The sequence below is a fragment of the Mchenga conophoros genome, linkage group LG15 (genome assembly GCF_057382185.1).
Source record: "Mchenga conophoros isolate Kocher_MC1m ecotype Shallow Benthic linkage group LG15, M_conophoros_male_GT1.1, whole genome shotgun sequence".
Classification (NCBI taxonomy): Eukaryota; Metazoa; Chordata; class Actinopteri; order Cichliformes; family Cichlidae; genus Mchenga; species Mchenga conophoros.
The window spans coordinates 21,111,303-21,125,361 of NC_140540.1; the positions used below are offsets into that span (position 1 = coordinate 21,111,303).

General features: G+C 40.9%; 1 protein-coding gene across 1 annotated transcript; it reads left to right on the forward strand.

The window, feature by feature from the left end:
- Positions 1–217: 217 nt before the first annotated feature.
- Positions 218–13,734, forward strand: LOC146558244 (plasminogen-like). The gene is given in 11 exon segments (XM_085247757.1): positions 218–261; positions 587–699; positions 6,788–6,962; positions 7,579–7,700; positions 7,789–7,902; positions 9,882–9,981; positions 10,260–10,328; positions 10,428–10,568; positions 10,653–10,759; positions 11,307–11,443; positions 13,028–13,734. Coding segments are annotated over 11 exon segments (1,281 nt in total). The 3' UTR covers positions 13,187–13,734.
- Positions 13,735–14,059: the final 325 nt, after the last annotated feature.

Consider the following 14,059-nt stretch of genomic DNA (forward strand, 5'->3'; position numbering starts at 1 on the left):
TTTTATTTAGTCCTAAATTCATGTCTAATTATCCTCTGGCAACTCTTTCACTTTCCACCATCCTCATTTACTGTCTAAAACATTTAAAGTGGCTAATCAGTAAAATGTAGACACTATACAGTATTCTGAAAATGTTTTGGTTCTGGAACAACATTAGATATTTTGTATGTCATGAGATATCAGAGACATCAGTGTCTTTTCATAGAGGACTGTATGTATGGACTCCAAGGAACCTCACAGCCATAGCTACCATCCCAGCAGGTAAGTGCAAAATCTTTGTGAGATATATTGAGCCTGTTCTGGATCTTCAAGACATTTTCCAGAAGTTAAGCTAAAGTGTAAATACTTCTTGTGATATTCTTGGTTAGACTCTTAGAAATTATCAGGGAGGAAGGATGTGGGTACGTGTTGAACTGTAAACAGCAGAACATAAAAACCTCAAACTGTTTTTCCCTTACTTGTGTACATGTTTTCTTGTTATAGGCTGGTCAACCATGAACTAGCCCTGTAACAGGCACGTCTGTATTTTTACCACTGGGGGGGCAACAGTTTACTCTATTAAACTTCTGTATATGGTTATTTACAGTTTTAATTATCTTGAGGAGAACTCCTGCAGAAACTCAGATAGAGAACCCCGACCATGGTGCTACACCACCAGCCCATCCAAACGATGGGAGTACTGCTCCAAACCGCGCTGCAGTGAGTCACTTTGTTCTTCATTCTGATGCTTGGTATGAGCATTACAAGGTTGTCTAGTCCATGTGTACATGCCTAAATGAGCTGAGTTGCTGCCATGTGATTTGCTCATCTTATTAGCTTTTTGTCTTAATGAAAAGTCGAACAGGCCTACAGTATATATCCGTTTGCTTTTTTTTTTTAACCCATAAATCTTTGTGTTGACATGAAGAGAGAAAGTGCTCTCAATTATGGAGACAGCCAAAGGGTTTATTTATGTTTGATGTGTGTTTTACATGTGTGTGGCTGTTAATAAAGTTGGCGCTCTCTAGGGGGCGTGAGCGTTCATCCAAATTGGCCTAAGGCTGATGTGTGTTTATTCCTCCCGAAGTATCGTCTGTGAAGTTTGCCATGCACGTCAGATTTTCCTGCGCATTTTCATATCTCTGCTAACACTTTGGTTAAGTTTCTTATGTTGAGAATCCAAATTTCAACTATTTAACAGTTGCAGTTTTAGGGGACTTCCCTTTACCTCTAGAGGATCAATAAATGCTGGCCCTGCATCACAATCTGTGGAATTGACGCTTTGGGGTCCTTAGGGACTAGTAAAGCGCTATACAAATACAGGCCATTTACCATATTAAAGGTCAGTTAAATGAAACTGAATATAGTTTATATATATAAAAAACACCCAGCACGCCCCTGTGGACGGTTTATCCTTCAAGCTCGGGTCCTCTACCAGAGGCCTGGGAGCTTGAGGGTCCTGCGCAGTATCTTAGCTGTTCCCAGGACTGCACTTTTCTGGACAGAGATCTCCGATGTTATTCCCGGGATCTGCTGGAGCCACTCGCCTAGCTTGGGATTCACCGCACCTAGTGCTCCGATTACCACGGGCACCACCGTTACCTTCACCCTCCACATCCTCTCGAGCTCTTCTCTGAGCCCTTGGTATTTCTCCAGCTTCTCATGTTCCTTCTTCCTGATATTGCTGTCATTCGGAACCGCTACATCGATCACTACGGCCGTCTTCTTCTGTTTGTCTACCACCACTATGTCCGGTTGGTTAGCCACCACCATTTTGTCCGTCTGTATCTGGAAGTCCCACAGGATCTTAGCTCGGTCATTCTCCACCACCCTTGGGGGCATCTCCCATTTTGACCTCGGGACTTCCAGGTTATACTCGGCACAGATGTTCCTGTACACTATGCCGGCCACTTGGTTATGGCGTTCCATGTATGCCTTGCCTGCTAGCATCTTGCACCCTGCTGTTATGTGCTGGATTGTCTCTGGGGCATCTTTACACAGCCTGCACCTGGGGTCTTGCCTGGTGTGATAGACCCCAGCCTCTATGGATCTTGTCCTCAGAGCTTGTTCTTGTGCTGTCATGATTAGTGCCTCTGTGCTGTCTTTCAGTCCAGCTTTGTCCAGCCACTGGTAGGATTTCTGGATATCAGCCACCTCCTCTATCTGCCGGTGGTACATACCGTGCAGGGGCCTGTCCTTCCATGATGGCTCCTCGTCTCCCTCCTCTTTCTTGGGTTTCTGCTGCCTGAGGTATTCACTGAGCACTCGGTCAGTTGGGGCCATCTTCCCAATGTATTCTTGGATGTTCATTGTCTCATCCTGGACTGTGGTGCTGACACTCACCAGTCCCCGGCCCCCTTCCTTCCGCTTAGCGTACAGCCTCAGGGTGCTGGACTTGGGGTGAAACCCTCCATGCATGGTAAGGAGCTTTCTTGTCTTTATATCAGTGGCTTATATCTCCTCCTTTGGCCAGCCTATTACCCCAGCAGGGTACCTGATCACGGGCAGGGCATACGTGTTGATGGCCTGGATCTTGTTCTTACCATTCAGCTGACTCCTCAGGACTTGCCTGACCCTCTGCAGGTACTTGGTGGTTGCAGCTTTTCTAGCAGCCTCTTCATGGTTCCCATTCGCCTGCAGGATCCCCAGGTACTTGTAACTGTCCTCTATGTCTGCAATGTTGCCTTCTGGTAGTTCAATCCCCTCAGTTCTGACTACCTTCCCTCTCTTTGTTACCATCAGACTACACTTCTCCAGTCCGAACGACATTCCAATGTCATTGCTGTATAGCCTGGTAGTGTGGATCAGTGAATCGATGTCTCGTTCACTCTTGGCATACAGCTTGATGTCATCCATGTACAGGAGGTGGCTGACAACTGCTCCGTTCCGTAGTCAGTATCCGTAGCCAGTCTTGTTAATGATCTCACTGAGGGGGTTCAGGCCTATGCAGAACAGCAGTGGGGACAGAGCATCTCCTTGGTAGATCCCGCACTTGATGGTGACTTGTGCTATGGGCTTGGAGTTGGCCTCTAATGTTGTACGCCACATCCCCATTGAGTTCCTGATGAAGGCTCTTAGGGTCCCATTGATCTTGTACAATTCTAGGCATTCCAGTATCCAGCTGTGGGGCATTGAGTCATAGGCCTTCTTGTAATCAATCCAGGCAGTGCACAGGTTGGTCAGTCTGGTCTTGCAGTCTCGGCTGACTGTTCTGTCTACCAGTAGTTGGTGTTTTGCACCTCTGGTATTCTTGCCAATTCCTTTCTGTGTCCCGCTCATGTATTGACCCATGTGCCTGTTCATCTTAGCCGATATGATGCCTGACAGGAGCTTCCATGTAGTACTGAGGCAGGTTATTGGTCGGTAGTTGGAGGGGACTGGTCCCTTCTTGGGGTCCTTGGGGATCAGGACCGTCCGACCTTCGGTTAGCCATTCCGGGTGTCTCTCGTTAACTAGCAGCTGGTTCATTTGTGCTGCCAGATGCTCGTGGAGTGCAGTCAGCTTCTTTCTTTCTTTTGTTTTTTGTTTTTTTGCCTGTCCTGTTTGGCTCTTTTGCCATCAGAATTGTTGTCTAAAGGCAAAGAAAGATGCCCAACGGATTTACTTTACCAAATTGACCATCCCAGCCTTGCTGTAATGGTCCATTTGATTCACCTTTTATTGTTTATTTTATTTTCACTTACTGAATACGGGACAGACTTGACTGGGGGAAAGAAGGGGAGAAAGAAAGAGGGAAAGAGAAACAGCTGAGAAGAGGGACGGGGGAGAAGGGCAAAAAACAAAAACCAACAGAATGAGCAGAAAAAAAAAAGAAATAAAAAATGCAGTCTGTGATGGTTACTGGACCCTGTTCAGGGAGGTCGCTGTGGTCTGCCCTCAGATCCACTAGCCACTGAGCATTGCCGTTATCGGTTGCGTCCTTCTCCCATATGCTCTTCCAGTATTGCTCCGTCTTCAGCCTTGGTGGTGCTGTTCTCTTATTATTATTGTTCCCTTGCCACTGAGAGTACACCTTTGCTGGTTCTGTGGAGAACAGCTGGTTTATTCTCCTGCCTTCTATCTCTCTGGTGTACCTCCTCAAGCGGCTGGCCAAGGCTGTGAGTCTTTGCTTGGCAGTTTCCAGTCCTGTATGGACAGCTTGCTGTATTTCTTATGCACCTTATTTGTCGCACCTTTCTGCAACTCCGTTAGTTGGCTAACCTCCCTCCGTGCTACTTTGATCTTGCCCTCTAGCCTCCTTCTCCATGGAGGGTACTGCCCCTTGTGGCTGTTCAACTTGTAGCCAAGCATCTCACTGATCACTGCTGCCGTATTGTAGATCAGCTTGTTAGTGTCGGTAATCGTGGTTGTAGGTATTGTCCGTAGTGCTGTATTAAACTTTAAATAGGGTTTAATGGTCCATAAATATACATCCTTATATGTTTTACACACACACACACACACACACACACACATATATATGTATATATATATATATATATATATATATATATATATATATATATATATATATATATATATATATATTTGGGGTGCAACGATATTCGTATCGATATTGAACCGTTCGATACAGTGCTTTCGGTTCGGTACGCATATGTATCGAACAATACAACATTTGTAATTTATTTTATCAATTTTCCTTCTGACGATGCTGTCTGTGTTGAGCGCTCAGTGAATCTGTGTTCGACTACTCCGCCTAGGCTGCACTGTCCAGCGCAGATCCACTGAGCGCTCAACACAGACAGCATAGTCAGAAGGAAGAGCGCAGGGCAAGCTAGCGAGACAGAAGTTAAGCTCTACTTGCAACAGGCAAATTGAACCTCATTCAGATCTGGCGTTTGGAATTATTTTGGTTTTCATGTGACGTATGACCCTGAAGGTAAGCGAGTCATGGACTAAAGTAAAACAGTATGTTGGATGTGCCATGCAATGCTCAATTACATTGGTGTGAACTAGTGTGTTAGCGCAGTTAGCTCGTTAACGTGTTGGCCGTCTAGCCCCATGCACGGAGCAATCGGCGGTAGCTCGTTAACGGAGATTTGCCGTGTTGTGGCGTTAAGGTCATTTCAACGAGATTAACCTGAAAGCACTAGTGGGAACACAACGAATATGACTGCACATTTACGCCGACATCATCCTAGTGCAAAGACAAGTGGAAGCAGACAAAAAAAAGCAAGCATGCTACTAACTTTAGCCGAGTCATTTAGACAGCTGTTAGCACATGATTCTCCTTATGCTGCTGAGAATATAGCCCAGAAGAAGCGGATAGTATAGCTTTTATTTTGGAAAGAGCCGTTTCTCTGTAATAAACTCTCTTTTCCAAAGATGAGTGATTCCTCAATCAGATACAGGGCTTGCAATATCGCTAGCCCGACGACCCGGAGCTAGCGATTTTTTCAGTCGGGCTACCAAAATCTATCTCTTCCCTGCCCGTCGGGCTATTGTAGGAAAAATATATGTCAATGCTTTTGCATTCTTTCAGAAATGTAGCTGGGTAATTATGTCATTGGCATCGGTGAGCCACTGTCAATATGTGACATATTGAAGTCGCGTTTGAATTTGCGCTTGTTTTTTTGCTTTCACTTTGCAATCGTGCGAACTGTGTATAGAGAGCGACAGCACTGATCTGTGAGTGATGATAATTTGTGCACCAATTTCTCTGACATCGTCTTATTAATCGTTAGCTTACTATGCAAACATGACAAGTGAAATCTCCCGCAGCAAGCTTAAACACGTGAGAGGTTGATCGCGCAGAGAATCGCTGAGCTTATGCGAGTGCATGTGTAAAAGCATTTCAGTTCTGCTGAGCCAAATAAGACAGGTCAGGGTGAAGAAGTGACAGCCAAAGAAAAGCTTACCACAAAACGGAGAAGTTATGACAAATCAGACTATAAGGCAAAAAGAAAGTGCAGCTTTATGGTTTCATGGACAAAAGAATTTCTGTGGCTGCAATATGATGAGCTAAATAACCAGGGCTGCACATAAGTGGTCCGCAGGTGCGCATTCGCTGTCAAAATAAAAAACACGCACAAGGGTTAAGGTTGAATTTAAAAACTGTACTTTTGAGTTAAAATATATATTTATAATTTTAATAAATGACAAATTAAAAATGCATGAACATTTTTTTGTATCGAAAAAATATCGAACCGTGACACCAAAGTATTGAACTGAACCGAACTGTGAATTTTGTGTATCGTTGCACCCCTAATATATATATATATATATATATATATATATATATATATATATATATATATATATATATATATATGAAAAGGATCCACCATAAAAAAAATTTCCTACCATAAAAAGGAATTTACCATAAATTCCTTTTTATGGTAAAACCTGGTAAAATGGTAAGGGTAAAATCTGCAGCTTGTAGCCAAAATACAAGAACCAAGTTAAATGAATATCACCATCTTCCAGCACCTGCTACCTTTGAAAGGCATAAGTAAAAGGAAGTGTAACAATAAGCAATATATTTTATTTCTCTCACCCCAACCGGTCCCTGAGCCTGGTTCTGCCGGAGATTTCTTCCTGTTAAAAGGGAGTTTTTCCTTCCCACTGTCACCAAAGTCCTTGCTCATAGGGGGTCATTTGGGTTTTCCTCTGTATTTGTTATTGTAGTGTCTACCTTACAATATGAAGCACCTTGAGGCGACTGTTGTTGTGATTTGGCGCTGTATAAATAAAACTGAATTGAATTGAACAAAATGTTTGTAATAGGGTTTAATGGTCCATAAATATACATCCTTATATGTTTTACATAATATAATAAATATATGTTTGACTTGTTTTTTGTCCTCAGCTACTGAGCCTCCCACCTTCATCCCAGAGATGGATATAGGTGATATAGGCATCACTGATATAGGTGTAGCATACCGGGGAACAATTGCTGTAACTGTGACTAGCAAAACGTGCCAGAGATGGTCATCTCAGACGCCACATAAACACCACCAAATCCCAGAAAACTGCCCTTACAAGTAAGAGTTGTAACCAGACATCAGTGTCCACTCTCTGTGATATTAATGTTGTGAAGAAAATATTAGTGGGTATTTTCAATTTGTAGGTTTGATTAATAGTTTTCAGCTGCAACATGGGAATCACAGGAGAAAAACAAAGATATGATAATAAACCACAAGATTTAGAAACTTTTTTTCCCATAATGAACTCTGTCTATAGTGTTTAAGCCATTAGAAAGCAATGTCAAAGCAAAATCCCTGTAAGAGTTTGACATGAGAAACGTGAAGAATCGCTAAGAGTTATCTCTTGTTAAATGGTAGAACTAAAATAGTCCATGAGTTGTTGTTTCAGGGTCTATCCAGTTTATACAAGAGAAGATGTAAAAATTGAGTCAGTACCTTTAAGGTTATGAGGAGTGACTTCATCAGCAGTGGTGTCCTCTATCAGCCTGATATACATTTGTAAAGTCTCTTTTCACCATGTAGTCAACATTTTGGGGAAGTAATTTGTACAACTTAATTTCAATTTAAATAATCCATCAGGTTACTGTAGATTACTAAAACTTCATTAACATGCCTGCATTAAGTTTGTTTTCATTGCCTCATTGCTATGTTTTTCCATGCTCATCTTTGTCAGAGGTCTGGCTGCTAACTACTGTCGTAACCCTGACAATAAGTTGTTCCCCTGATGCTACACAACTGACCCTGACACTGATTGGAAGTTTTGCAACGTGCCACTGTGTGGGGAAGCACCTACTCCAGGTATAATATCAGTCAGCTTGTTTCCTCTTTCTTTTTCACACAAAAATGCATCCAGGAATTTTTTTTCTTTCCTTATCTCCTGCTGCGGATCCTCCAGTGACCCCCGCAGATGAGAAAGATTGCTATGAGGGGAACGGTTCCAGTTATTGGAGTATAACATCAGAGACCATCAGTGCTCCATTGGAAATGAGAACAGCGGGTATTGGAGAAGGGGGCATTTATAGTCTGAGGTCGTAAGGGGCGTGAACGAGGTGTGGTCCCGCTCCTGAAATTCAGATGATATTTTCCACAGAATGATAGATGTACATCTTAACTTGTTATACCAGAAATTAATATTACATTTTAAAAAAACTGTTTAGTAGGTGGATGTTCTGAAGTATCAGGTCTTTTTTTGCAACAGGGACCTCAGAGAGAATCTAAAAAAACATACTAGAAGACAACGTTAGAATAATAGCCACTAATGATTCCCTGATTCCATGATCCCATTCTGCTTTTTAAATATCCTAGGAACCACCGCCAGCAGTCTGAGAGTGAAGTGGTCTGTTGGGGTGATAGAACTAAAGAAGTTACTGAGATGAAAGGTGAAACATCTACAAGAAAAACTTAAAAGAAGTCCAGTCGCACCATCAAATATTCTCGAGAGAATGAATAGCTGTTCCATAAAAGGACGAATATTGCATCGTTCCTTCTGCATCTGATGTTTGACAAATGGATGAATTCCCCTTTCCACTACCCTGGCATAGATTTGGCCTGGGAGGCCCAGGAGTGGGATCTCCCTGTAGTTGGTTTGTTTCAGTTCCTGAAAGCAGACATTTTATCAGCCATTTGGGTTCTTTGTACTGTTTTTTGTTTTGTTTTGTTTTGGCTATTTACTTTGTTTTCTGTGTTATTTGCTGTGTTATTCTATGTTATTTGTGTTAATGCTTTCAGGAACAGAATTTTTTGATTGCGCCAATGGTTTAAAAGTTATGGTAATTTGACCTAAAAGTTTGACTGACAAACGGTGGAATGGGGTTTTAACAGGTTAATCATCCCAGTTATCTTGCTCCAGGTGATGAGCGAGTCATCACCGTTGTTTCCAGACTCTGCATCCTCTACAGAAAGCTTATCAGTGGGCTTCCAAAGGTACTTGAAGTATTCCTTCCAGGAAACGATTATATCCTCAGTTGAAGTCAGGTAGCACCTTACCTGCAACTTATAAATAGAACACCACTTTCCCTGCCTGAGTTGCTTTGCTTGACGGTTTGCCAGGATCACTACGAGGCAGACTGAAAGTCTTTTCCCATTGTTTAACCAAACTTACACCCAAGATTTTGCTTAAGCTCCCCCCAGAGCTCTGCTCCACTCAGCCCACAGACTAACCAACCGTGATAGGACTCAGCTTTATGGCTCCATTCACCTCCGATGTCCAATCGGGGACTTCCACCACGACAAGCACCAACCATATCGTAGCTAAAGCTCCTTAGAGCACCCTCAGCAATGGAGGTGCAAAATATGGTCCTCAATAATGATGGCGTGATGAAGCTCCATGAATGTGTTGAATCTTTCCGGCAAATTGCTTCCCCAAAAGGCAGATCACACGATGCCCTGTTTAACAGCTCATTTGGAAGTAATGTCATCTGCTGGTCATTCGATGTACAGCAGGCCTGCTGTGATAATACATGTGGGCTACATACCAGTGGATATGCAAACGTAATTATGTATCAATTACAGAATATCCCAGTGAGATCCTATATAATATAAATATATAAACACATACACACACACCCCTAATTAACCATCCTCTCTGAGACTGATTTAAGATCTTTGTTATTATTGGGCAATAGTATGTCAATTTATTTGCATTTCTGGTAGCTTCATAATGTCCTTAAAATCTCCATTCATGCTCTAGATGATCCTCAGAATCACCTCAGATCCAGGTCGTGCAAAAAACTTATTTCCAGTTTGATTCTGTGAATCAAATAAATAATAAACAAAGAGATGATAGATAAATGAATAAATTGAGTTACGTCTCAAAATAAGAGAATCTAATTTGGTCAATCCAACAATTTTTCTTGTGGCTTACAAGGCTGTAAAATCTTCTCTTTTATTAATTAACACCAATCCAAACTAACTTTCGTGCTTCACTCTTTTTGTGAGAATTCATGATAATAATAATGACTACTTTGCAGTTGAACTGAATTGCTATCAAACCAAAACGCTGCCTTCGTAGTATGGTGGTCAGTGGCTGTGTGTCAAAGCCTCACTCGTGGCCCTGGCAAACTGCCCTCCAGACCAAGTGAGTATATATGTTCAAAGACAACTTTCATTTGTAAAGGACTTTCAATTTCCTCAACAAAATGTGCAGATATTGAGAAATAAAATACTGTAACATGTCACTGCTGATAAACAGTTAATTTAAGTATTTTATTTAAGTGTTTATAGCTTTTACATTCAAACCTATTTACATGTCAATTGTCTGATTTTTCTTTATTTGTCAATTCACTTTTTGCCGATTTTCCCTTTTGTATATGCTGCACATCTTCTGAAATAAATCTCTGTTTCTCTTTCTACCAGTGAAAGAATCAACTGTGGAGGAACTCTGATCCACCCTCAGTGGGTCTTAACGTCTGCTTTGTGCTTGAGGTTAGAATAAAGTCATCGTTAACACCTGAAAATCAAATTCTGCAATTACTCAAAAATTGATTAATTACTCCCTTTGTTTCTACATATTATACACTGCAGCTCCAGTCAGCCTTCAGCCTTGAGGGTAGTGCTGGGTATGCACTCACTTAGAGCCACTGTGCCATCGAGACAAGTGAGGATGCTTGAGAAAATCATGACTGGACCAGATGGATCGAATATTGCTCTGCTCAAACTAGCAACGTCTGTATGGGCCTAATTATCCTAGGTGAAATCAGATTACACACACACCATTGATTTTGTGTGTGTGTGTGTGTGTGTTTTCAGACCTGCGGTGATAAACAACCAAGTGCAGCTGGCTTGTCTGCCAAAAAAGGACTATATAGTTCCTGGTGGAACAATGTGTTATGTTACTGGATGGGGTAGGACTCAAGGTACATTTGTGTGTGCTCTTGTGCGTCTTTGTAAAAATTCAGAGTTTCAGAGTGAGAAGAAATAAATCAGACTTTTTAGATATACAGTCAGGGAAAAATGATTTGAACCCCAGGCTATTTGGACTGGACTGGTTCCCCACCGTTCTCATTATCCTTGAAACTCCATGAGGTGAGATCTTGTGTGGAGATCCAGACGGAGGGAGATAGGCAGTTATTTTATGGTTCTTCCATTTCCGAATAAATGCACCAACTGTTGTCGCCTTCTCATTCACCTGCTTGGCGGTGGTCTTCTAGCCCATCTTTCACTTAACATTGCAACAGTTTAATCAGTTTAATCATTTGCAGAACATTTTTTTGTTAAACAGGTCTTTTTTTCTGACAAAATGTACTTTTGAGAGGCTCAAAAAATACCAGCATGCATTAGATATAAAACACAAAGAGCTGATAACAGCATTATTCATTACGCAAACAATTCCCACAGTAAAGATATCACAATACATTTTATCTAGATGATGAGGAGAATAATTGCAGAGGGCTGTGTCGACAGGTATTGGAGGTGGACGCGTCCTGGAAGAAACTGGTTTCCCTGTGATCGACAACAAGATCTGTAATCGCGACACTGATATAGTTGCAGACCACGAAATATGTCCTGGAAATACAGAGGGAGGAAAAGCAAGCTGCCAGGTATGACAAAGTAAAAGATATAAAAACTGGGCAAAGTTCTATAAAACTGTTTGTGCACTGTTGTCTGCCTCAGTGTGTACTCTGTTTTGATAACAGTATTGCCTCAGTTTAGTGACCTGATATTTTTAATAGTTTTCTAGAAAATAGATTTTTTTTTCTGTTATAGATTTTAAATAGATTTTACTATATATACACCAGTAGAAAATAGAAAATAGATTTTTTTTTCTGTTATAGATTTTAAATAGATTTTACTATATATACACCAGTAGAAAATAGAAAATAGATTTTTTTTTCTGTTATAGATTTTAAATAGATTTTACTATATATACACCAGTTTTTGAAAAAAAAAAATCCTCGGTGAAATTTAACTCAGTTGTCTCAAATATTACATTTCAGTCAAAATTCAAGGTATATATTTTATTTCATTTCATTTATAACTTGTGACTGTCTAACAGACAAATATTAATATACAGTGACCTCTGGCTGAAAGCTTTAGTTATATTTATGGAAAATATCCCAAAAATAAACTGAAAAGATTAGATCCTTTTCAGATAAAATGGGAGTCAAACTGATGCAGTAAATATTCTTTTATTGGAGAGAAAACTGTGCAGTATAATTTACTTAAGATGTTGAAGATATCAGAATATTAAACAGGCTATTGTTTGGATAAGAGGCTGTAACAGGAGAGAGATGATACAGAAACATGACATTCTTATAAAATCAGCTTCGTCAGAAACTAACCAAAGCACATGTTTTAAATGTTTGAAATAAAAATGAACTGAACTGAACTGAACATATGACCCGAGCCACGTTAAGTGGCGATATCACTAACGTCACGTAACTTAGCTGAAGGTTAGCTAAATTTAACTTTTTAAGACTTTTCACTATGCTAACATTTGTTCCGCTCAATATATTTATTGAGATAAAAACTCGGTACTTACTTTTAAAAGTTTGTTTCCACTTTGCTTCGACCGTCCGCCATTTTTTACACAAAATTTCCTTCAACCTTTGACTTGCAAAGAATCCTGGGATATGGTCAGCCACGAAGGATACACCCAACTCGTCCTTCACATCTGGAGAAAAGGTAGGGCCCCATTTGGAGGAGGCTTCGAATTTTGACAGCCTTTGTTGCGTCGCTGTGACATAATTGGCCTACAAATGCGGACTCCGAAGGATGCTGCCCCTGAATTTGGACACATACTTTGTCTGTCTTCGTATCACTCTCGCTCCCTCACTCTTTCGTGTCCCCGCTGTCAGGTCATCTGTTGTGTTCACGCCCTGTTTCCAGGTATCCACCCATCCATACCAGGATTTCATTTTCATGTTTAGTTTTTCCACTTTAGGTTTCTTTTGCACCTTTCTAACAGCCACAATGAACAGCTCCCTTTTCGTTAAAATCTAGTTATGTTCCACGCTTCATTTTGTCTGCGTTTGGGTCCGCTCTCCTCTCTCCACACGCAGACTCTGACACTTTCTTAGCTTGCTTTTAGCATCAGTTAACCTAAACACCATCAAAAAGATCTGTGTGAGTAAAATAGTAAAGTATCCACTATCTAATATCTATTTTGTGTTTCCTCCCTGTAGGGTGACAGAGGTGGTCCTCTGGTTTGTTATGAGCAGAACAGATTTGTCCTTCAGGGTGTCACAACATGGGCTGAGTGATGTACGTTGGGCAGGATGCCCAGTGTCTACGCTCGAGTTTCTAAGTTTGTGGACTGGATCGATGCAACCAAAGCCAACTAAAAGCTATCATCTGTAATGTGGTTGTTGAGGATGTCTTAACATCTATACTGTGTTCTGTAACAGCATGGCTCCAGTAAAACTGTGATTCTTCTTCCCTGATTAGCTGTTAACTCCTCCTATATTTAATGTTTTAGCAACTTTGATTTGCATTTTCTGTTAACACTAGAGGGCCATTTCTTTGATGTCCATCAGCGTAAATATTCTCCTCTGCCAAAACCTTTGCTGCAATCTTCTGCCATCTTCCCCGTCCATATCTGACAGAGAATGCTGACTGTTGTGTTGAGCTTCTTTGTTCAATCAAAATTAACCCACTACTTTCTGTAAGATGTAGATATCTACTCCTCTCTGTCCTGTAGCTCTGTTAAATGTGAGCACTGTTTGTAGTCAGTCCTGGAACTGTCATTAAAAAACGTGATGACTGATTTTGAGTTATGTACAATTCCAGTGACGGGTGGATGAAAACTGAATTTCACTGACTTTCGATGTCCAAAGTTAATAATATTTTGTATGAATGGCATAGTCTATTCTTTACTGTAACACCATATAACACCACCTGGCATTATTTTAGTAATAATAAAAATGTATTCAAAACAGTCATTGTTTCACTTTGGAGCAATCACTACTCAATGCCAGAAATGTGTACTTGATTAGACCTTTCACTCTTCTATCCATAGTACTGGGGACCTTGGCAATTGTGTAGTGGAGTGTAGTATTAGTAATTTGTGTTGTTTCACAGTTGCATTTGGAGACTTAAGGTCACCTAATGCTTGCATACCAACCTTTGTGGTTCTCTCTGTCCACAGGTTTCATCAAAATGTCAACAAGATCTGATGGTTAGTTTGTTAGTTTACTATTATTACAAAAGAGTATCAA